General features: G+C 42.2%; 2 protein-coding genes across 9 annotated transcripts in view; both read right to left on the bottom strand.

Annotated features, from left to right (window-relative positions):
* The window catches only part of sema5a (sema domain, seven thrombospondin repeats (type 1 and type 1-like), transmembrane domain (TM) and short cytoplasmic domain, (semaphorin) 5A), a 404793-nt gene that overhangs the window by 22328 nt on the left and 356939 nt on the right, over window positions 1-25526 (bottom strand). For all 8 annotated transcript variants that reach the window (XM_073940463.1, XM_073940461.1, XM_073940462.1 and 5 more), the window contains one exon: window positions 14050-14259. In XM_073940463.1, the coding sequence (XP_073796564.1) occupies window positions 14050-14259 (210 nt within the window). The remainder of the gene's footprint in view (window positions 1-14049; window positions 14260-25526) is intronic.
* Window positions 1277-5159, bottom strand: LOC141380659 (uncharacterized). The gene is made up of 2 exons (XM_073940622.1): window positions 4075-5159; window positions 1277-4020 (listed from the first exon to the last, which is right to left on the bottom strand). Exons 1-2 carry the CDS (start codon window positions 4172-4174, stop codon window positions 3170-3172), a joined length of 951 nt encoding a protein of 316 aa, XP_073796723.1. The 5' UTR covers window positions 4175-5159; the 3' UTR covers window positions 1277-3169.

The following is a 25526-nucleotide window of genomic DNA, read 5'->3' as shown; positions in this document are numbered from 1 at the left end:
TGTAAAGAGCAGTCATTCAGAATAAGCACTTTTAGCTTTATTACATTTAAATGTGATCCGTAATGGAAAGCTTAAAATAAATATATAAATACAAATTAAGGGGTATAATTTAATATGTATGCATACTTCCAAAACAAAACCATTTCTGGAAAATGATCTGCAAAAACAGATCTTTCGGAAAGAACTATTATAATTTTTATTTCAGAGTCTTTTCAGTGTTCAGAAATTTGGTGGGCTGTTACTTATTTCACATCACTCGTAGCTCATTTACATATAAAACTCTTCACAGAACACTAGGCTGTTAAAAGAAAAAAAAGTGGTAGAAAACAAAACAACAATCTGTTGAAAAAAAAAAACTGGTCAGTTGGCTTTTTAGAGGTGTTTTGAGCACTTTTTGTTTGCCAGGCTGGAAAGCTAAGACTGTATAATAATTTAAGACTTTATTTAGCAGGTTTATGACTGTGTTTGATCATGACATTTGGTAGTGGAAAAGTGTATATGCTTCATTAAATAGTTCCAGTACATTTACGTTGCATCACCACAATAAATATGAATGATATCATCCTAATTACCCCTAATACAATCACTACAATAAAACTGTAATCTCAACATCTCAAAACAAGATCCCACGTGCCATAAATAATTTCAGTATTAACATCTAACATTTCTTTTGAATTATACTGAGATTATTTTCCTGAAGGGGTTTGAATGTGACTGCAATTTCATTTGTATAATAGCAGTTATAACAATAAAATGTAATAATCAAGGCTAAAAAAAAAATAAAAAATATTGTTTCACCCCTCCACAACTTCATGGTGTTGCTCAGCAAATAGGAGTCATTCAGACAATAGTTTTGTCTCATTATATTTAGAATAGAAAATATCATGGAGGACAGGATTTACAATAAACAAAACACAAATAAAAGGGTTAGATTTAATATGAACATGTCATTCAGCAAGGATCATATTTGTAATGTTAGATGAAATGTAAGAGCTATTACGATCTAGATATAAGAACCCATTTAAAGGCCCGTGAAATAAACTTTTTAAGTTTTTTAAATGTTTGTTAGTTTAAAGGATATCTGGATATCTCCTGTGCTTTAAAATGGTGTCATAATTCTTGTTTAGAAAATATAAAACTGAAAAGAAACATCATTTGTACCACATCATCTCATACTTCAGTTTCTCATCAAAGCTTGACCAATCAAAAGACATCTCAACCATCTGACAAGCCCCACCCCTTCAAGTCGCTTCTCGTTTTTTTTTTATTTGATGTGCTTGAGCTCAGTCACTCTCACTGGCAGAGCTGTGATAAAACGAAACACTATTGGCTGTTTTATAAAAGGGGAGGAGCTACTCTGTCACACCCTCTCCTCATTTATCAGTTGAGATTAAGTCAAACATTGAATAAAAAGTGCATATTTCAAAGCACTAATAATTTCAGAGCATGAATAGTCAAAAAATTGGTGGGGCTTTTGCATATTTTGCATTTCAAAAAGTAAGCCAATCACAGTGTAGCTTATATATACCAAACTCTTTAAAGGAAGCTGATCTGTTAAAAGGGTGAAAGAAGTTTGAACTGGTGGGCTGGCATTATCTGCTCTTTTCTGGAAGGGTTTTATACTTTTTTTTAAGTTGGTCTGAATAAACCAGCCTAAATCAGATATCCATCTTAAAGGAATTGTTCCCCCAAAACTAAATAATTTACCCACTCTCTACCTTACTCCACTTAAGTGTATTTTCTTCTTTCAGATGAACACAATCAAAGCTGTTTTTTATCCTGGTCTGTTCCATGGCTGTATAAGGGTGTTGGATAGTGACTTTTATTTTGAAGCTTCCAAAACTGCATAATTAATGGTAAAACTTACCCCTACGCCGGCAGGAGGGTAAAGTAGGTTTTATAAAACAGACCGATGGGTTTTGTAACAGAAATATTTATGACATAATAGGCATTCATAGCAGAAGCTTTAGAAATAAATGTCTTGTGGGAACCAACACTCTATTTACCACAGAAGAAGATGACAAACAAGAAAACTAGATGGCTGGCATTATTGTACATCATTATATAGTATATTACTCTTAATGTACTATGTACACTACCTATCTACTTATCTTATGTCATGCGTCTTATGTTGTATGTGTCAGTCAAATGCATAACATGCCCTTGGCCTCAGCTGGAAGTCAGTGGTTGAAGTTGATTAAAAATTGTAAATATTTCTGTTACAAAAACACATCAATCCACTTCATAAGACACGTGTAACCTCGCTGGCAGCATATGGGTTCATTTTTACAGAGTATGAAAATTAAAATTACTCTGTGCTCTTTGTCATAACTGTGTTTGTCCACCAGATGCCACTGTAGTTCGCCAGCAACCCCAGCGGACTACAGTGGCTTTAGAACTACATTTCCATACATTCTTTCGCACACACACCTGGTCTCTCATCTACACTGATTTACAACCACAGCTGTCTCCGTTTTCTGTGATTACCTGGACTATATATTCAGTCATTCATCCTCTGTTTGTCAGTTGGTCGTTGTCATTGTTGGTATGTTGTTCCTGATCCTGATCTTGATCTTGATCTTGATCTAGCTCTTGCTCTTGTATCTCGTCTTAGTGGTAAAGTCTAGTCCCAGTTTAATATGTTTGAGTTGCTCGTTTGTTTGTTTATTTTGTTAATTTGTTACTTTGATTTTTGGATTTTGTCACTGTTGCTGCACTTTCACATTAAAGATCTGCACTTGGATTCTACACCCGTTTTTGTTCCTGTTTTAATCCTGAAACGTGACAGAACGACCAACTCAACTATGAATCCAGCAGATAATGTGATCGTGCTGATAAAACAACGTAACCGCTCTATCGAGCGTTACGTTAAGGAGTTTTTGGAGCTAGCCCCAAAGAGCTCTTACAGTGACATGCTGCTTATGATGTTCTTTCGGGGAGGACTTTTGGAACCAGTCCGCTCCCTCATGCCACCGTATAAGGATGACTGGAACCTTTATCGGTTCATCGAGGTGGCTCTTTTGATCTCCGGCTCTCCCCTCTCTGTTGCTTTGAAGGAGGAGAACCCTCAGGAGGGAGGCCTGAGTGGTGAGCAACAAAGAGGGATATTTTCGGGGCCGGCAGATTTATCCAAGGGAAGGAGAAAAGAGGCTGGACTGGAGTTGCGGACTTATCCGCGTCGACCTGTCCGGAGACCACCCTTCTCAGAGCCTCTGGAGAGTCTTCTGGATCTGTGTAAAACCCCAGTGTCTGCTCCAGTCCCACAATGCCCACCAGTGTCGGTTCCAGCTCCAGAGCAAGCTCCCTCTCCTGATGACAACGCTTTTCCTCTCTCAAACCACCAGACGGAGGAGGCGTAGGAACAGGACTGCTCATGCCCCAGAGCGCCCGCCAGTGTCGGCTCCAGCCCCAGAGCGCCCGCCAGTGTCGGCTCCAGCCCCAGAGCGCCCGCCAGTGTCGGCTCCAGCCCCAGAGCGCCCGCCAGTGTCGGCTCCAGCCCCAGAGCGCCCGCCAGTGTCGGCTCCAGCCCCAGAGCGCCCGCCAGTGTCGGCTCCAGCCCCAGAGCGCCCGCCAGTGTCGGCTCCAGCCCCAGAGCGCCCGCCAGTGTCGGCTCCAGCCCCAGAGCGCCCGCCAGTGTCGGCTCCAGCCCCAGAGCGCCCGCCAGTGTCGGCTCCAGCCCCAGAGCGCCCGCCAGTGTCGGCTCCAGCCCCAGAGCGCCCGCCAGTGTCGGCTCCAGCCCCAGAGCGCCCGCCAGTGTCGGCTCCAGCCCCAGAGCGCAGCTCAGTGCCGGTCCCAGTCCGGCTCCTTGCCCTGCCGGCCCCAGCCCGGCTCCTTGCCCTGCCGGCATCAACCAGACGTCTAGCCCTGCCGGCACCAGCCCGGCTCCTTGCCCTGCCGGCGCCACCCAGACAACTTGCCCTGCCGGCGCCTCCCAGACGTCTTTCCCAGCCGGCCCCAGCCCGGCTCCTTGCCCTGCCGGCGCCACCCAGACGTCTTGCCCTGCCGGCGCCACCCAGACATCTTGCCCTGCTGGCCCCAGCCCGGCGCCTTGCCCTGCCGGCCCCAGCCCGGCACCTTGCCCTGCCGGCCCCAGCCCGGCTCCTTGCCCTGCCGGCCCCAGCCCAGCTCCTTGCCCTGCCGGTCCCAGCCCGGCTCCTGGCATTACCAACGCCATCCAGACGTCTTGCCCTGCCGGCACCTTCCAGACGTCTTACCCTGCCGGCCCCAGTCCGGTTCCATGCCCTGCCGGCCCCAGTCCGGCTCCATGCCCTGCCTGTTCCAGTCCGGGTCTTTGATCTGCCGACCTCGCTCTGGCTCCTTGCTCTGCCGGCTCCAGTCCAGCTGCCTCCTGTCCAGCCGGCTCCTGTCCGGCTGCCTCCAGTCCCGCCGGCTCCTGTCCGGCTGCCTCCAGTCCCGCCGGCTCCTGTCCGGCTGCCTCCAGTCCCGCCGGCTCCTGTCCGGCTGCCTCCTGTCCGGCCGCCTCCAGTCCCGCCGGCTCCTGTCCAGCTGCTTCTCCAGCTGGCTCTCCTGGGGCCCCCTGCCTTGTGTCTCCTGCTGCATCATCCATGGGTCACCCCTCCCGCCCCTCCCTGGTGGTCCTTCCCACGGTTTGGGACGGATTTCCCGGCTGCACCCTGGCTTCCTGCCAGGGCACCTGAACCACGGACCTCCCTGATCTGGCCCTCCCATCCCTCCCCTTGCTCCTCCTCTGCTTCGCCCCCCCAGGACTATTTTAGGAGCGTCTGGAATCCGCTCCTTAAGAGGGGGGTAATGTCATAACTGTGTTTGTCCACCAGATGCCACTGTAGTTCGCCAGCAACCCCAGCGGACTACAGTGGCTTTAGAACTACATTTCCATACATTCTTTCGCACACACACCTGGTCTCATCTACACTGATTTACAACCACAGCTGTCTCCGTTCTCTGTGATTACCTGGACTATATATTCGGTCATTCATCCTCTGTTTGTCAGTTGGTCGTTGTCATTGTTGGTATGTTGTTCCTGATCTTGATCTAGCTCTTGCTCTTGTATCTCGTCTTAGTGTTAAAGTCTAGTCCCAGTTTAATCTGTTTGAGTTGCTTGTTTGTTTATTTTGTTAATTTGTTACTTTGATTTTTGGATTTTGTCACTGTTGCAGCACTTTCACATTAAAGATCTGCACTTGGATTCTACACCCGTTTTTGTTCCTGTTTTAATCCTGAAACATGACACTCTTCTGAAAAAAAAAAAATAATAATTTACAGCCACCATTGACTTGAGGGTGAGTAAATTATGGGGTCATTTTAATTTTTGTGTGAACGAAAATAAAACTTGTTTTTGAATGAACAACTCTTAAAATAAGACAAATTGTGCCGAATATTCAATGCATAAATTAAGTTACTTTTAATGAAACCTGAGGGATTTCTGTCCCTCCACTGAAAGCTTTCTGGATTAGTTTTTAGATTACATTAACTAAAACCAGGACATTAACCTAAATTACCTAAATTCTGGGACTTTCAATAGAAAGGAATGAAAACTTCCAGATTTCATTAAAAATATCTGTGTGCTTTTAAAATTACCCAAAAGGCATAAGTTTGGCAAGTTTTATTCTCAAGCCAATTAATACAAATGCAAAGACGTATTACAGTTTTTCTCTGTCACTTTGGTGCATTTCTCACAACACTAGTGCATTTCTGCACAACAGTTAATGCATTTCTCAAAACAATTAGTCCAAACTGCAAAACCTAATAGATAACCTGCAAAAGCGCATCACATGCTCATAGTGGATAGGTTATTCCTCAAAACCAAGTATTGATGTCAATCAAAGTGTCAGTGTCATTAAGATGAAAAGTCCTGACATTATTGTTTATGATCATGATAGTCAAATGGCTTTGTCGTGTTTGTGGTTTCCTTAAGGAACAGTTTTGTACCTTTGTAAAAGTTGTTATTTGGTACAGAAAATACCTCTTATGATATTGTTTTGTACCTTTTATTGTACAACTGAAATGAAGGTACACAATTGTTCTTATAAAAGGCACGTAAGTGTCGAACAACTTTATTACAATACCTACGAAAATAAACATTACTGGAAAGGCAAAGTGATTTCATGAATAATTTCTATATTAAAACATAAATCAATATATAAAATATGTTTTAAGAAACTCATAAACATTAATTATTAAGTTATATAATAAAAAACAACTGGTAAAACAAAACTATACGTATTGTAAAGTAAACATTTAAGGCATTTTTAATAAACATTTTGCAAGCATTTTCTGATAGATACATTTTCATTATTGATATCCGCATCTTTTGGAGTTTGCTTTCCACTACGCACGTGAGCTGACAAAAGTTCTTCATATGAAAAGTGCTCATGCAGACATTTTAGTATTGTAAAAATAATCAAACATTGTGCATATCGGGTTACAATATTTGTGCATAATCATATTTCTATTTTAAAACTTAAGTAAATTAAATTAATTTAAGTGAAGGTATTGTGCGGAAATTGAAAATAAAATGTTTTATATGGTACATGGGAGAATGGATTTCTGTAACATTTATATGAAAAGTGTTGTGAAATGTTTAGCAAAAAATAGATCTTTTGACTTAAGTTAAATATATTTCTATTTTTATTGTAAATGGAAAAGGTGCATTTACACAAAAATAAACTTAAAAAACGTTAAAAATGTCTTTGATGTTTTATATTTACTAAAAAATATTTTACACATTTTAGATAAAGCAAAATGCCTTTAAAGTTCTTGAATGAGCACATTTGACACTGTTAAGGTACAAAGTGTCTTGTCACTGTGATGGTACCTTTATGGATCATATTTGTACCTTTGATGGAGCTACAATATTGTATCTGGAGATTTTAAATACCAACGGTACATTTTGGTTTTCCATGGTACAAATCATGTCCTTAAAGGTACAAACTGCAAGGGCACAAATTTGTTTTGTTGTCTTAAGGTACAATTCTGTTTCATAAAAAGGTACTGCCCCAGTGAAAAGGGTTTGTACCTTCTGTGCTACAACATTGCATCATTTTTTTCTGAGAGTGTACAGTAAGTGGAAAACAAAAACACAAAATCTATTACATTTAAACATATGCACACTCTAAAAAACTTAAGCTAAAATATAAACACAACCATCTAAAAATTAACCCAATGTGAGTGCAGGATTATTATTCCTCCCGTAGCACATTATGAATGACATCAGCCCTGTTACCTCTGATATGATCACCACAATGAAATCATCTGGTGTCAGAGCAAGCTCCATCCAGATGCAGAGGCTGCTGGGAATCAGGGGTCAATAAGGGGAGAAGCTGTTCAACACAATCTGCTCCGGAGCCCTGTTTCTCCCCTGCGCTCTCACACTGACCCCTGCTCTAATTAATGAGGCTAAACGAACCATCAATTCACTGCCTCCCTCTTCAGCGACTGCCAAGCTCTGGGTCACAACCCGCGACAACATGGGGGAACACAGAACATCTCACACAACACTACGACTGTCGTGGAGCTAATTAAAGGAAAACAAGCACACCGAGGCTCATTTTACATTCGCGGAGCACTCTGACAGCTGTGTGGAGAGAGGTGAGAGCTTATGACTCTGACAGGAGTAGATTTAGTGTGAAATCTTAGCATACTGATCACTGTGTACCACATGCACATTATTTTGACTACTCAAATAGTTCAGAAAATTCACTGCACACATTTGTAAAACAGCATTATGATATAGTGATTTTTAAAGCATACTGAGTTTTAGCAAATCACATACATCTACACTCACTGGCCACTTTACTAGGAGAAGGTAATGGAAATATTTCTCAGAGATTTTGGTCCATATTGACATGATATAATCATGCAGTTGCTGCAGATTTGTGGGCTGCACATCCATGATGCAAATCTCCTATTCCACTACATTCCATAGGTGCTCTATTGGATTGAGCTCTGGTGACTGTGGAGGCCATTTGAGAAAAGTTAACTCGTTTTCATGTTCAAGAAACCAGACTGAGATGATTCATGCTTTATGACATGGCATGTTATCCTGCTGGAATAGCAAAGATGGATACACTGTGGTCATAAAGAGATGGACATGATCAGCAACAATATTCAGGTAGGCTGTGGCATTAACACAATGCTAAATTGGTGATAATGGGCCAAAATTGTGCCAAAAGAAAATAAAACCCCCCACTCTATTACACCACCACCACCAGCCTGAACCTTTGATACAAGGCAGGATAGATGCATGTTTTTATATGTTGTGGACACCAAGTTCTGACCCTACCATTCGTAATTAATGAAGTTAGAATGTTTATTTTACTGTTTTATTTAACTGTAATGAAAAGTCTTAATACTCAACATTTATTCAGATGACATTTAAAAATAAATACATTTTTTATGGTAATTTAAATGGTTTATAAATTAGTTATTACTTTTTATTAAACAAAATATCAAACAATTACTTTTTTTAGTTTTTTTAAAATGTTATTATTATATAAGAGTAGTTGCAATACACTGACAATAATTGGCTATGACCCTGATACTTAAAAACTGAAATATTGCAATTATACAATAATAATAATCATAAAAAAATCATAACTCAATTTATATATAAGGCTGAAAGGCATGAAATACTATCAGTCTAAAGAGATTTCCGATTATTTCTTTTATTTTTGCAATCTGGATATCACAATAATTAACCTCGAAAAAGCCAAAGCAACACAAACACTAGCAGATTACTGTTGAATTTGCGATAAGGAAAAACGCCAAGCACATGCGGGCATTTCTTCTTTTTACTGAACTAGTCTGCAGTAACGAAAACAGGACAATCATTAGATGATTAAAAAAAATCATTTTAATCTATATAATTAAAATATTTACAAAAAAATTTAATTATGATTTTTATAAGTTCTTGTAGATTTTAGTGTTTTATATATTTAATTTGTTTTAGTGCTTTTCAAATTCAGTATTTTACTTTTTTTCTGGATTGAAGTAAGATGAATTAGATAGCTTTGTCAGGATAAGTAGACAGACAGACAGACAGAAAGACAGACAGACAGACAGACAGACAGACAGACAGATAGACAGACAGAGAGTCGGACAGACAGATGGATAGACGGATGGACAGACAAATAGAGAGGCAGACAGACAAGACAGTTGAAAGGACAGACTGTTAATTAGAAAGACGAACAGACAAACAGACAGACGGATTGACAGACAAACAGACAGAATGATAGATGAATGGACAGACAGACAGACAGACAGACGGATAGAAAGAAGGAGAGACGGATGGACAGACAAATAGAGAGGCAGACAGACAAGACAGTTAGATGGACAGACAGTCAAATAGAAAGATGAACAGACAGATAGATGGATTGACAGACAGACAGACAGACAGACAGACAGACAGACAGACAGACAGACAGACAGACAGACAGACATTTAGGCTGTCAGGCGGGCAGACAGACAGATAGACAGACAGATAGAAAGAGATTGACAGACAGACGGAAAGACAGGCAGACAGACAAGATAGAAAAAGACAGATGGACAGACAAATAGAGAGGCAGACAGACAAGACAGTTGGATGGACAGACAGACAAATAGAAATACAAACAGACAGACAGACAGACAGACAAACAGACAGACAGACAGACAGACAGACAGACAGACAGACAGACAGACAGACAGACAGACAGACAGACAGACAGACAGACAGACAGATAGATAGATAGATAGATAGATAGATAGATAGATAGATAGATAGATAGATAGATAGATAGATAGATAGATAGATAGATAGATAGATAGACAGATTGACAGACAGACGGATATACAGGCAGACAGACAAGATAGAAAAATAGACAGATGGACAGACAAATAGAGAGGCAGACAGACAAGACAGTTAGATGGACAGACAGTCAAATAGAAAGATGAACAGACAGATATATGGATTGACAGACAGACAGACAGACAGACAGACAGACAGACAGACATTTAGGCTGTCAGGCGGGCAGACAGACAGATAGACAGACAGATAGAAAGACAGATTGACAGACAGACGGAAAGACAGGCAGACAGACAAGATAGAAAAAGACAGATGGACAGACAAATAGAGAGGCAGACAGACAAGACAGTTGGATGGACAGACAGACAAATAGAAATACAAACAGACAGACAGACAGACAGACAGACAGACAGACAGATATATAGATAGATAGATAGATAGATAGATAGATAGATAGATAGATAGATAGCCTCTCCTGTCTGCCAGTGTGTGACTGATCATCTCATTTCACCCATGTGGCCTGCGACAAGGAAAAAAGATTCATTCCTTTCTGATCCGCTACAACAGCTCCGTCTGCCTTTCTCAAAACAAAATAATGCATTTCAAAGGTCTGACTTTGAACATGTAAAGATTTACCTCAGCAAGAAGCAACCAATAAAAGACACAGTCAGAATATTGGTCACAGGCAAGAGCTCCGGTTCAAAGACGCTTATGGTAGTGCAGAGCAATTTGATGTGTTCTTTTCCAAGTTTCCTGCTGGGAAACGCTTGATGAAAGTCATCTGTATTATTCTGCCGTCGCCTGTACAAAGAAGCTATTGAATCCAACACGTTTCATTGGAAGTAGACAAGCACTGAATTAACTTAGTGTAGTGCAGAGCGCAGTTCAACAGTGTGTTCAGTTTGCTGATTCGTCATCGGTTATGAAATTTGCACAGTGCTTCCTGATATGTTTGCAATTACTCCAGCCGAGAAAAAACATCAATAAGGCTAATTGGGTCTTAAAGTGTCTTGGGGTCTTTGTTAATAAAATCGTCCCACTGGTCTCCCTACTGTCAATTTACAGGAAATATGTGGAAAACGGCTGCTGTAAAATTAAGACTGAAGAGCAATTAAGCTTTACGGCACATCATGAAGACGCAATAAACTCAAGTACAGCTTCCTTTCATGCTTTGTGGTGACATTCATTTCTAACAAAAAACTAGCTATCGATTAATTACATTTGCAAAACAAATTCGGCACAGCCTGATTGTGTCTTGTTCACAGTTAGGTATCATAAAAAACACCCAAGAAGCACATTTCCATTTAGACAGCATGTTTCCAGCGCACATAACGATGAGTGCTCTTTTAATTAGAGAGCTTTTTCCTCCTCCTTCAACTTTAAAGAGGATCTACACCATTGTCACAAGCTTTTTAATGACTGAATCCTGCCTTCGTGTCGTTGCCGGTACAATTAGCCTGAAATGTGATTACACACAACGATGCCACAGAGATTTCTCTATTTCCTTTGGCAAATTGGGGTCCTTGCACCTTAAAACAGGGAGATTATGTTCTACAAATACTGCAGGAAAGTGGGTTACAGGTATTTTGTTTGTCTGGAATTATTTCCTGTACACTAGAAACACAGCGAAAAATGACGGTTTTAATAAACTGTCGCCTATAAAGGTTCCGAAGGAAGTTACTGTAATTCTACAGTTTTTAAATATTGTGAATTTTTATACAGTGTACATAATAACTGAGTTTATAATGTTCAATTTAAATGTAAAATGTACACATTTTGAATGACTGTATTTCAATAGTTTTCAAATATTGTGATTTTTTTGTGAGTCAGTAAGTAAGAAGCAACGTCCTAGGATGTAGGGATTTTGTGTATTTTATTGAATAAATAAAATACGACACACATACAATAGGAGCAAACATACACTAACATGCATACATACTATTACATCACAACATCAAAAGTTATCAGAGCAGAGAAATCTGTGGAAGCCTGTGCCATACATGAAAAATACTGTTCAATACTGCTTAGTTCTAAGTAGTGGTAAAATATATTTTATAATATATATACACATATATTATATTATATTATATTATATTATATTATATTATATTATATTATATTATATTATATTATATTATATTATATTTTATTTTATTATATTACTTTGCCCACATAGAATGACAGCAGATCAATAAACTCACTCCAGTGACAAATATTGCAGCAGTAATGTACTTTTGAAGCTTTTTATGTGAGAATGTAGTTGTTTAGATTGCATCTATGCAGTTTATTTTTTTAAGGATAGTGTCTATTTAAATATTTATAAGTTCAGAGTTATGTGCATTCATTAGCCTGCCATACTGAGCAGAGCAAAAATGGTTAACGTTGTCAATCCACAATTTGATGACAGAGACTGCATCATGAGCCCTTAGAAGAGAAAAACTCATGACATTCTAATGTTGTAGGGCTGTATTTATACCATAGTAATTGTAGTGTATTGACTGTGAGATGGGACTCACATATCAGTAATGTTGGTAATTTGTATTGGCCACTCTTTGTATAACCCTGATTTATTTTTAGGTTGGCCATCTAATGATTGTCCTGTTTTCGTTACTGCAGACCAGTTCAGTAAAAAGAAGAAATGCCCGCATGTGCTTGGCGTTTTTCCTTATCGCAAATTCAACAGTAATCTGCTAGTGTTTGTGTTGCTTTGGCTTTTTCGAGGTTAATTATTGTGATATTCAGATTGCAAAAATAAAAGAAATAATCGGAAATCTCTTTAGACTGATAGTATTTCATGCCTTTCAGCCTTATAATCCTAAAATGTCAGCAAAATCACCTGTTTTGTCATCACTTTAGACATTATGCAGGAGAATCTTTCAAATACTAGCTCTGATGTGACGTTTGTGAAGTTGCAACGGTTTCTGCTGTTCTGACGTCAGCCGCAGATTCGAATGAATGGCGAAAGAGAGTAGTTTCTCATACAAAAGGATTTTCAGAATCCCTGTTTGATTTTCTTTTTTATATACATGATTATGCCATCGAACAGTTAAATAAACTCGTAGCAGTGTGATGTATATGCCAACACATGCCTCCCACCAGTGCCGATATACAGTTGAAGTCAGAATTATTAGCTCCCCTTTGAATTTTTTTTTCTTTTTTAAATGTTTCCCAAATGATGTTTAACAGAGCAAGGATTTTTTTTCACAGTCTGTCTTATAATATTTTTTGTTTGGAAAAAGTCTTATTTTTTTATTTTGGCTAGTTTTAAATTTTTTTATCACCATTTTAATGACAAAATTATTAGCCCCTTTAAGCTATTTTTTCTGATAGTCTACAGAATAAACCATCATTATTCAATAACTTGCCTAATTATCCTAACCTGCCTATTTAACCTAAATAACCTAGTTAAGCCGTTAAATGTCACTTTAAGCTGTATTAAAGTGTCTTGAAAAGTATCTAGTAAAATATTATTAACTGTCATCATGGCCAAAATAAAATAAATCAGTTATTAGAAATGAGTTATTAAAACTATTATGTTTAGAAATGTGTTGAAAACACCTTCTCTCTAATTCTTTCTTCTCATCTAACTCAACAATAATTCAGGGGAGCTACTAATTCTGATTTCAATATATATATATATATATATATATATATATATATATATATATATATATATATATATATATATATATATATATATATATATATATATATATATATATATATATATATATATACATACATACACATGTATTTTAAAAAGAAATGTAACTTCTGTACACATTACAAAGATATTTAATTAAAAGCAGAGTGTAACCACAAAAAGCACTTTCTTTAGCACATTAGAACTGAATCAACATATTAACTAATTAATAAATAAATTATATGGAAAATATAAATAATAAATTAATGGAATCAGCCTATTAAAAGGATGGATCGCATGACGCTGAAAACTAGAGTAATGATGCTAAAAATGCAGCGTTCAGAAACAAATTACAAAAAAAAACATAAAAAAAATTTAAATAGAACATTGTTATTTTAAGTTGTAATAATATTTCACATCATTACTATTTTACTGTAGCTATAATCAAATAAACACATTCTTGGAAAGTATGCAAACTTCTTTAAACAATACAATTAAAGTATCGTCACCACCAAAATTTTGAATGACAAGAGTATGGCTATCAAAAATATGATATTTAAAATCTCACTTAATTTCCACAGTGGGAGAAAATAATGCCTGGAGAAACTGTTTAAGTCGCAGAATTTATGCATGAGGAACTGACCTGGACATGGTGTGGTATTGCACTCCTGGAACTCTTGGGCTGGCCCGAGGCAGGTAATTCCTCCATACTTGGGTTTGGGGTTGGAGCAGGTGCGTTTGCGATTTCGGACACCTGAGCTACAGTCTCGACTACACTGGCTCCAGGGGCCCCAGACGGACCAGCCTCCATTTACTGTCAATCCAGTGATACGTCCAGAACGCAGCAAATCTCCTGAAACACACAAGACTCAACCAGTTAGTATGAACCTTGTTAGTGGTGGTCACACTACAAGTTTTAGTACATTCATATTGATTCACAAACAAGTGAATGCTTAAGACTGGAAATTCAAATTTGTACAATTATTTCACATGAAGTTTAATTGCCATGTTGCTGGTTACTCATTTAAACCTTTTTTTAACAATCCTCATTTTTGCTACACCTATTTTAATCCAGTCATATAAGTGTTTTTTTATATTTATAAGCCTGTTTCAGTTCCTTTTGTCACTTTTTGTTAATGTTCAGTTTGTTTATGACACATTTATATTATAATACATTTATAATACATTACTTAGTTTTCTATTCAATTACCTCCTTCTTAAGCCAGGGGTGTTGCTGGACATCAAGCTTTACTGAAGCACGAGCCTCCTTAATTGCCCCCCCCCCACCCCCCCATAAAAAAAAAATAATTTGCCCTTATATAAATAACCATACTAAATATTATAAATTAAAATTATAAGTGTAATATTATAAATAAAGTATTATTATTATTATAAAATAATTATTAATATGACAATTCTAGAGAATACAAAAAGGATAGAATCTTTTTTTTTTGAGATCTGACTCTGGTGACGGAGAATTAATGTTATTAAGTCTAACCTCACTGACTATACTCTCATTTGTGCTTCATACAAACAAAATCATCTTTAGCCATTTTTAGTCAAAACGTGATCATCATATAACTTAAACATTAGTTTTTCAGACTTCTAAAACGTACTGCGTGCTGACACCGGCCTGCATGTTAAACAACCAGGATTCACACCAGGAGTGCAAGCAACATTTAAGGCATGCGGGAATGGTTTTCTGTACGTAAGCGTCAGTTTGTTTTCGATTAAACAACATTGCTTATGCAAGCGTTGATTTGGTTGTACATAGAGTATATTGTCTTTATCCTGGGATTACCACTCTTGATTAATACACTTATATAAAAAGTAAACTGTAACTAAATGCATTTACTGGGGTACTGGCACGTGCCCCAGTAAATAGGGTCTAGTGATGCCTCTGACCTATGCAACAAATACAGTACTTTTATGCCTGGATTCAATTGCATGTAGTATATTGAATGTAGTACACTCATAATTCAATGCAAAGCACCACATTGGTTTTTCATTAACTTTTTCATTAGCTTAGCAAAGCCTACAGTGAACAAAGTTTGGAGACTACAAAAAATACATCTGGGTTAATGATGTCATAAACCCTTAAGGTTACACGCATTCACCCAGCGCAGTGAAGAGGTGTGGCCAGATGTGCTGTAATGCTATAACAGAGATGCTTCCTGGTCACCTGGACCTGATGCGTGAATTGCAGCACAATATGTTAGCTGACAAATCAGAGCCTCTAGAGGGCAGGCTTTCGGAGGAACTAGGAAATATGAGCAGGATATATGAAAAAATAATGTGCTTTTTTTTTTTTTTTTTTTTTTTACAAATGAAGCATGAGCACACACTGCTTTGCATCTTATGAACACAACCAAGCCTTAAAAATACTCTCTGGACCACCCCTTTAATCTAAACCTTGTTTGTTTATCTGGGCCAAATTGGGCCAAAACTGGGCCAAAAAATGACAAATTGGGCCAAAACTGGGCCAAAAAATGACAAATGATTTGTATTTTTAATTTTGTAAATAATTACACTTTTATTTTTTTAAATGTTTAATATATTTTTTTAAATAATAAAATATCTAACCTGTGTTGCTGTAATTGTATTCTCTATTGTAAGCTGTGAATATATTATTTAATAGTTTTAAAATATTGCAAAATAGTTATATCCTCTGTGGTCAAAACTATTTCTATTCTATTCTATTCTATTCTATTCTATTCTATTCTATTCTATTCTATTCTATTCTATCCTATCCTGTTCTGTTCTGTTCTGTTCTGTTCTGTTCTATTCTATTCTATTCTATTCTATCCTATCCTATCCTATCCTATCCCATTCTATTCTATTCTATTCTATTCTATTCTATTCTATTCTATTCTATTCTATTCTATTCTATTCTATTCTATTCTATTCTATTCGGTGTTATTCAAGTTCAGTACCTCTTAAAACTTATTATTGTTTTTACTTTAACCTAACCTTGTTTATTACTGTTATTTCATAGATTCTTTCAACAAATGTTTCAAGCTATAATTAAAACAATATACAATATACAAAATATTAAATCCAACACCACCTGTACTTCACAACAAAATACCCTAAAACATTACTTAACAAGCACCATGCACATATCACACAACTATACATTTGAATCAAATAACTTTTATCTGACCACATCGAGTGTGTTTTTCTGCAGCAGCATCTCTGTCATTCTGTCTGCACACTGACCCCTGTGTTCGCACCTCTGACCTTCAGACAGATTGAACTGTGACAGTCCCTCTGAGCCACAGCCATTTATCCATTCTGAGCAGGCAGCAGCTCCACACGGGTCGACCTGTAATCTCTCTAGCAGCAGCAGCGCACACAGATCTCTCAAAGCTAATAGACTACTTCATAATCTACTCACAGCTCAAAGCGGGACGCCCGGCTCTGATGGCTAATGGCAGGGGAACACAGGTGTCAGTGCATGCGAGACCCGCAGGTAAACAAACTGTGCAGCGCTCAATGACTTTAACCAAGGAATGACCAGCTACATCGATTTCTACCAAAGTATAAAGTTGTATTGTTGAACTGGATTCTGACTTCGCTGTGCTGGGTGCTTGTTGAGATCACATTCAAAGCAAGCATGATTACAGAGGACGTATGATGCTTTGAAAGATTTGCCCTTTCTTGTATTGTTTAATCTATGTTGTGTTTAGTTTAATATGTGTGTATTTGTGCAAAGGTTTTATTGGAGGTTTTTTTTATGCTGGTCTTGGCTGGTTTTTGCCTGTCAAGGAGTAATGTCACATTAAAATAGCCAGTTGGTGATTCATTGAATCATGTATTCAAATGATTTATTCAAATGTCTCACTTATTTGGAATCAGAGCAAGAGAAAGGTCTTTTCACTGATTCAAATGATCATACTCCAGTTAATGATCAATAATTGTAATAATCTGGTCAAAGATTCACAGATTAGAATGACAGAGTTTTTAATCAATGATTCACTGATTCAATTCACTGATTCAAATGGTACAGAAAGAGTGTTTCTCCATATTACAGTTTGCTTGTTTGAATGATCTGGTCAGAGTGTGTCTTCAGTTAGTGATTCACAGATTTTAAATTATTCAATCAGATTGAGTCTCCAATTAACGATTCACTGATTGAAATGAGGCATCACGGTGGTGCAGTGAGTAGCACAATTGCCTCACAGCATGAAACTCACTTGTTTGAGCCTTGGCTGGGCCTGTTGGCATTTCTGTGTGGAGTTTGCATGTTCTCCCAGTGTTGGTGTGGGTTTCCTCTGGGTGCTCCGGTTTCCCCCACAGTCCAAAGACATGCGACATAGGTGAACTGAATAAACCGTAGTATATGAGTGTAAATGCAAGAGTGTATGGATGTTTCCCACTGTTGGGTTGCGGCTGAAAGGGCATCTGCTGTTTAAAACATATGCTAGATAATATGGCGGTTCACTCCGTTGTGGCGATCCCTGATGAATAAAGGGACTAAGCTGAAAAGAAAAATAAAGGAATGATTGAAATGATTTGGTCAGAATGAATCTCCAGATCTGAACTCACTGATTCAGACAATCCTGTCAGAGTGAGTCTCCAACTAATGATTCACTGATTTGAATGATTCAGTCAGAGCAAGTCTTCAGTAAAAATTAAAAGGTTCAATCATCAGGGGAGTGTTTGCTTTTGATTTAGTTACTAGCTTTAGTTAACTAGGGGGCATGATTGTGTGGTTGTGCGTCTTTTCTAGGCTTTTTTGAAAACAGAAGCTTCTAAAACTTGGTAATAATGTAGACTAAAATCTGAAGAATAATTTTAGCAATACAGTAATACACACAAAAATAATTTTTAAAACATTACTGCATGCTTATGTATTCTAATACATCCAATGAATCAAGAAATACCTTTAAACTGGCACATTATTGCCTCTTTAAATGCATATTCTTAAAGCAAATGCTCTAAACTTTCCTAACTCAAGACTCTGTGATGTGTTAAACAATAAGATCAGCTGAAGATCTGCTAAGCAAGATTTTCAGCATTATATTTGGTAAGATTGATAAAAAAGAACAGCTCTTGTGGATTAAGAGTGTGGCTTTAACACTGTTCCCCAGAGCGGTCGTAAACTGTCTAGCGGTCACTAGCGCTTATTAAAAGTTAGGGGGTGGGCAATTAGAGCCGACTCCCTGATGGCTGTGCGTAGTGGGTGGTTAACGCCTCTGCAAATACATGTAATTAGCGTGACATACAGCGTCCCAGCGGCGCAAGAGGAAAGCGAGACACAAACGGTCAACTTAGCAGTATGTGGGGGGCTCAGAAAAAGCAGAATTCAGAAGACCACTGGTAAAAAGCAAACAAAGTATAATATGTTTTTAATTGACGGCATATATTGCAAATACAAATATTTTAACATTGAAACTGATCTTAATTATTTAAAGTGTAGATTTAAATTACAAAAGAATATTACATTTATTTTAAAATGGATATATTAATATGAATATAATATGATTAAACATGTGCATGCACAACTATTATTTAGACGTTTTATGTGTCAGGTTTTAACAGTTAGAAAGAACAAAATAAAAATGAATTTCCGAATGTATTAGGTTTAAGCCAGTTTTTGCTTTTATAGCAGCAGGATTGAAGTATGTTTTCAAGCGAGGTGCAAGAATGATCCTTGCCCAAGTTCAGCTTTAACTTTAACTCTGAATCCCAGATTGTCTCAGATATGCTCTGAGACTTCTGGGCCAGACTTTTATAAGGTTGAGACCCGAATAACTGACAGTGAGCTTTTCTATTTTCTGTCCAAGGACATGAGTGTGTAACGCACCACAGAGAAACTCTGAGGTCTGCAGAGTCTGACACTGAGCGAGACTCTAACCGATGGCAGATCTGTGGGGAACCGACAGTAAACAGCCCTGGAGAAATCAGCCGCTTCTCTGAGACAAAAAAAACAGACGCAGACAGAGATGGAGAGAGCGAGCCATCCTTGCAGCACGGTATTTAGATGAGAAAATACTGCTAAAGTCTTATGTGAAAATTATGTGCTATTGTTTCTGAGATAAATGAAGGCATCATTCATAGGCAAATTACAAACCGGCGCCGTCATCAGTTACGGCCTCCGGCTTACATTGCAAAAAAAACCTCAAGGATTTTGAAGATAAGTGGCCATATTCACTCAAGCCACTGCCATTACTCCAGCAAACAAATTGACACAGCGAAGCATGTATTGATTTTTATTGTACTGAAGGTTAAACGCTAAACAGTTGCTCTTGCAATACGTAAAGAGAAATGGTGTTGTTTTGTAAAGGAAACTGTAAACTACCTTTGGCTCAGACATTTACATGTTGTGAGACACTCATAAACAGCTAGATGGAGTTCAACATACCAAATCCAAGGATCTGAAAATGTATGTATATATATATATATATATATATACGTATGTATGTATGTATGTATGTATGTATGTATGTATGTATGTATATATATATATATATATATATATATATATATATATATATATATATATATATATATATATATATATATATATATATATATGTATATCGTTCGAGGTTACTAAAGTAACCCTTCGTTCCCCGAGGAGGGGAACGGAAGCACTATAAGTGGATTTGATTGTAAAATCCACGCATTGGGAGGTTCGGTTCAGAAGCTACTCGTCTGAAAGAGTATTGAACGGGCCAATTAAGAATGAATTGGCAGCGCAAGCCTGCGCAGGTGAGCGGCATAAGCAATCAACTGAGTATATAAGCTCACCTGGCGCAGCAGACGCTATCCTTTTTAAGCTGAAGAGACTTTCAACAGCTAAGGGACAGTCATTATGGCGACGGAGTATAGTGCTTCCGTTCCCCTCCTCGGGGAACGAAGGGTTACTTTAGTAACCTCGAACGTTCCCCTTCGGGGGGAACTTCAGCACTATAAGTGGATTTGATTGTAAAATCCACGCATTGGGAGCCCATTGAAAGCGCCATAATGACTGCACCTTACCAACACCCCCGATGAGGAGATAGTCAAGCAAGCGTGACGCACCCACATCATGGGGGGCGCGGTCCTCCAACGTGTCCCTGGCCCTAATTTATCCTACTTCAACAGAAGTTTTACGGATTTATATATATTTTTTGGGAAGTCGTGAGCATCTAGATAATTCTAGGAAAATACGACAGTACGTTGGGAAGCGTGCAATCCCGATAGGGAGGACGCTGCGGAGGCCATCCGTTACCCAAGGGGGGATAGATGGCAGAATTTACATATGGACTAGCCCTAAAAAGGGGGAGTACGCATAGCAAAAGAGTGGTTAGCGGGGAGGGAAGACACGGGTCCGCCCAGGGGGGGGGGGACTTAACCGTGGCTGAATAAGCATATGGGATCGCCTAGTGGGGACCACGCATAGCAGGCACCTTTACCCAAAACGCGGGCTGACCAGCGGGCAGACCTACAACGTAGTGGGCCAGCAAGTGACTCCTCCGCTGAGTCAGTGCTGGGGGCCACGGAGGAATCTGCAGGGCTCACCTGACGGGGAACTTTACTGACAGATAAAAAGGCGCACGTATCTCCGTGTTAGGGAAAATGGCGCAGCAAGCGTGTTTCAACACCCTACCGAATTGTTTCCTCAATCACCAAGGGTTACCTAATACCCTTGAGGAAACCGGCTCCACTCGCAGATTGTAAAACCTTGCAAATGTGTTGGGTGTCACCCAGCCCGCAGCTCTACAGATGTCTGTTAGAGGGGCGCCGCGTGCGCGCGCTCGAGAGGATGCGAAGCTCCGAGTGGAGTGCGCACGCGCTCTCGGGGGACGTGGCTCATCTCGGCTCTGATAGTGAAAGAAAGGCATCCACAATCTAGTGGGAACTTATTTCGGTACGGCACTTCCCTGCTGCCGACCGCTATAACAGACGAAGAGCTGCTCAGATGATCTAAACTCTGAGTGCGGTCCGGATAATACGCAAAACGCGAACTGGACAATAAATAAGGGCTGGGTCTGCCTCCTCCGAGGGCAGCGCTTGCAGGCTCACTACCTCGTATTAAAACGGAGTGGTAGGAACCTTGGGCACATATCGCGGGCGGGGTCTCATACGTGAGAGAAGCCAGCCTAATTACAGGCACGAGTCACTGACCGAAAAATGCCTCCGGGTCCCCGACCCTCTAATCGATATCAACGCGACCAGCAGAGCTGTCTTCAGGGACAGAAATATACTGAGTCGAGGATCGAAGGGATCTGACGCGGCTTGTGTAGTGAGGGCGAGATCCTAAGAGGGCATGAGAGGGGGCGGGGTGGATTAATTCGCTTAACGCCCCTGAGGAACCGGATGATGAGGTTATGCGTTCCCACGGTGCTGCCAGCCACCGCGTTATGAGAGCGGAGATGGCAGCCACGTAACCTTGAGTGTGGAGGGCGACAGCCTGCTCTTCAACTTCTTCCCTGTCCCTGAGAGAGTAGGTGCTCTCTCGAAGGGACTGCCAGGGGAGGGCTATCGCGAGGGAGAGCTCTGACATCCAGGTCCGGTTGAGCCAGAGGGGCGCAACCAGCAACCTGTTCCTCGTCCTCCCTGACCATGCACAGTAACTGCGCGAGCAGGCTCATTGGGGGAAACGCGTATTGCGCGTGCCCCGAGGCCAGCTGTAAGCCAGTGCATCCGTGCCGAGAGCACTCGGTCAGGGAAAGAACAACTGGCAATGAGCGATCTCGGGGGAAGCAACAGATCGATCTGGGCTTCCCCGAATCGCGCCCATATCAGCTGAACAGACTCGGGGTGGAGTCTCCATTCTCCAGGACGCAAGGCTGCCGTGAGAGCGCATCGGCTGCACGGTTGAGCTTGCCTGAATATGAATGGCGTGCAGCGATTTCAGCCGCGGATGACTCCAGTGGAGCAGACGGCGGGCGAGCTGAGACATGCGGCGAGAGCGCATACCCCCTATACGACTGATATACGCCACCGCCGCCGTACTGTCCGTCCTGACCAGAACGTGTTGCCGCTCCAACACCGGAAAAAAACGGTGGAGAGCGGGGAACACTGCCAACAGCTCCAGGCGATATGCCAATGCAACTGGGTACCTTTCCACAGGTCCGCAGCCGCATGCCCGCAACGCACAGCCCCCCAGCCCGTGTTGGAAGCGTCTGCTGAAACGACAACAAGACTGGACGCCTGTTCTAGAGACACCCAGGCCTGTAGGAACGAGGGGTCGCTCCAAGGGCTGAGGGCGCGGCGACACAGCGCAGTAACAGAGACTCGGTGTGCGCGCGCGTGCCATGCGCGTCTGGGGACTCGATCGTGAAGCCAGTGCTGAAGTGGTCTCATATAGAATAATCCGAGCGGCATGAAGCGGCTGCGGATGCCATATGCCCCAGGAGCCTCTGAAATAGTTTCAGTGGGACCACTATTTTACTGTTGAGCTCTCTCAGACAGTACAGCATCAGCTGAGCGCGCTCTCCGGAGAGGCGCGCTGCCATGGTGACCGAGTCCAGCTCCAGCCCGTGAGAAGAGATCCTCTGCACGGGGGCGAGTTTGCTCTTTTCTCGGTTGACCTGAAACCCCCACAGGTAAAAGTGCCAGAGCACTTTGTCTCTGTGCATAATCAACTCTGTGCATAATCAAAGAGAGGGCAATTCAGCCAGTCGTAAAGAAATTGAGTATGCAGATGCCCGCGAGCCGAAGGGGCGCTGAGGCACCCTCCGCGGGCTTGGTGAGGACCCGCGGAGACAGAGAGAGCCCGAAGGGGAGGGCTTTGTATTGCCAAGCTCGACCTTCAAACGCAAACCGCAGAAACTGTCGGTGGCGAGGAAGAGTGGAGACATGGAAATACGCGTCCATCAGGTCTAAAGCTGCAGACCAACCCAGAGGACGAACGCACCTGAGGATGCGCTTCTGCGTGAGCATTCTGAACGGCAGCTTGTGCAGGCAGCGGTTCAAAACGCGCAGATCTAGGATTGGCCGTGACCCACCGCTCTTTTTGGGCACGATGAAGCGTGGGCTGTAAACCCCGATCTCCATCTCGGCTGGAGGGAGCGGCTCGATTGCATCCTTCGCCAGGAGGACAGCAATCTCCTCTCGCAAGACAGGGGCGGACAGGGGGCTGACCCTGGTGAATACACACCCGTGACTTGGGGGGCCGTTTCGCGAACTGAATCGCATAGCCGAGTCTGATTGTGCGTATGAGCCACCGCGAAGAGCTGGCCCGCGCTAACCAGGCAGGCAGAGCTCTCGCTAATGGACTCATCGCTACAATCGCTGACGTACCAGCAGTGGGGCAGCGCGGAGTGGGTGTGCTGATCCGGGAAGCTCGCGGGTCCCACGGAAAAGCTGGAGGTGAGATATTTGCTCTCACTCCAAACCCGAGCTCCGGAGGGGAGGCTCGAGGGGTGGGAGAAAGGAGACCGTCCTCCCAGCGCTCGTGAGCCACTGGCGAAACGCACCGAATCTGCAAGCTAGAAAGCATAGCGTCCCAGACTGGCAGATTTCGGGCTGTCACATCTGGGGAAGTGAAAAGTGCCCTTTCATAATGTTTTCATGGCAGTAAAAAGTGCCGTTGGAAATGGGGCCCCGCCCTCCAGCGGGGAAAGAGCAAGTTCCCTCTTCTCCAGATGGCCTGTCCCAGGGGCGCTTCGCGGTCCGTTGCCGGACTTAGCGGCGTTCTGGGCAGGGGGGCTGCCTGCTTCCGAGGTGCCCGACGCGCTCGCTTCGCCGGAGGCGTGTGCGGGGGCGGAGCAGCTCTCGTAGGCGGGCGCCTTCGGCGAGGAGCAGGTATGAATGGCACGGCGGGCGGAGCGGGCTACGGACCGCCGATAAGACATCACCCACCAACTGCTCTCTCACCGCCTTGAATTCCTGGGTGAATTCACAGACAGTGTCGCCGAACCTGGCTGGGGATATGGGGAAGTCAAGAAAGCGGACTTTGTCGACTTTGCGCATATCAGCCAGGGGTGGCGCTCCTGGACCACTAATGTGGACATCGTCCTCCCCAACGCACACGCAGCGGACTCAGTAGTCCGAAGAGCTAAGTCGGCGGCGGTGCGAAGCTCATAAGCCTGGGTTGGACCCACCCTCGTGCAGCTCGGCCAGCGCCTGCGCTTGGTAGCGCTGGTAGGTGGCTATCGCATGCAAGGCGGAAGCAGCCTGGCCCGCAGCTATGTAAGCTCTAGCTCCGAGGGAGGTAGATAACTTACAGGCTTTGGATGGGAGACGAGGCGAACCCGCCAAGAAGAGGCGCCGCGCGGATTTACCGCCATCGCGCACTCAACCTGAGGAATCGCCACATACCCCCTGGCTGTTTCACCGTCAAGAGTGGTTAGGGTGGAGGAACACGCAGCACGAGCAGAAAAAAGTGCTTTACAAGACCGCGTGAGCCTACTGTGCACCTCCGGGAAGAAGGGAACGCCCCTCTAGTCGGTCCGGCCGCGGAGCTGGGGGATAAACCATCTCCAACCCACGGCCGAAGCAGCCCGGGAAAGCACGGCTAACATGTCCGTTTCAGGATCCGTAGTGACAGCGCTCACCAGCCCGAAGGGGGCGAGCGGGTCTGGATTATCATCGGACAATGAAAGCCCACCCTCCGATGCCGCGGTGGACATCTGGTCTCCAGTGTCATCGGGCGTAAGGGCTACCATCTGTTAGACGGATCGCTTCCCCCGCCCGAAGCTTGGATGGAGCGCTTAGAGGAGCGGGAGGTCCGCGGGCCCGTGGGCGACGGATTATCTCTCGCTGAAACCCTCAGATCTGCCCGAGTGCCCGCTGCAGAGCAGGGGACAACTGGGGTGGTTCGCCTTTTTGCAAAGGCTAACCGCGATCTTGCGCAACAGTCATGGCATCGCAATAACGACATGAACTGCCCGCGAGCAGCGCATTAACATGCTGGACCCCCAGACATGTAACACAGTGCCCGCGCCCATCATCCGAGGACAGGAAACCACCGCATCCAGAAACGCACAGTCGGAGCGCCGTCCTGATAAGGACGTGCTGCACGACTGTGTTGCTCTTTCTGTGAAGTTTGCAACTTTATACGCACCGCTCTGGAGGACCGGACCCAAAGAACGCCAGGCAAGGGAGAAACCCAGCTCGACCGTCTGCCACTGCGTGTACACACTCTGGACCGGGAGAATGCTCTCGTTCGCCCAGAATCGCTGG

The sequence above is a fragment of the Danio rerio genome, chromosome 24 (genome assembly GCF_049306965.1).
Source record: "Danio rerio strain Tuebingen ecotype United States chromosome 24, GRCz12tu, whole genome shotgun sequence".
NCBI lineage: Eukaryota > Metazoa > Chordata > Actinopteri > Cypriniformes > Danionidae > Danio > Danio rerio.
The sequence above is the reverse complement of the archived record's forward strand: the minus strand, read 5'-3'. Positions and strand labels throughout refer to the sequence as shown.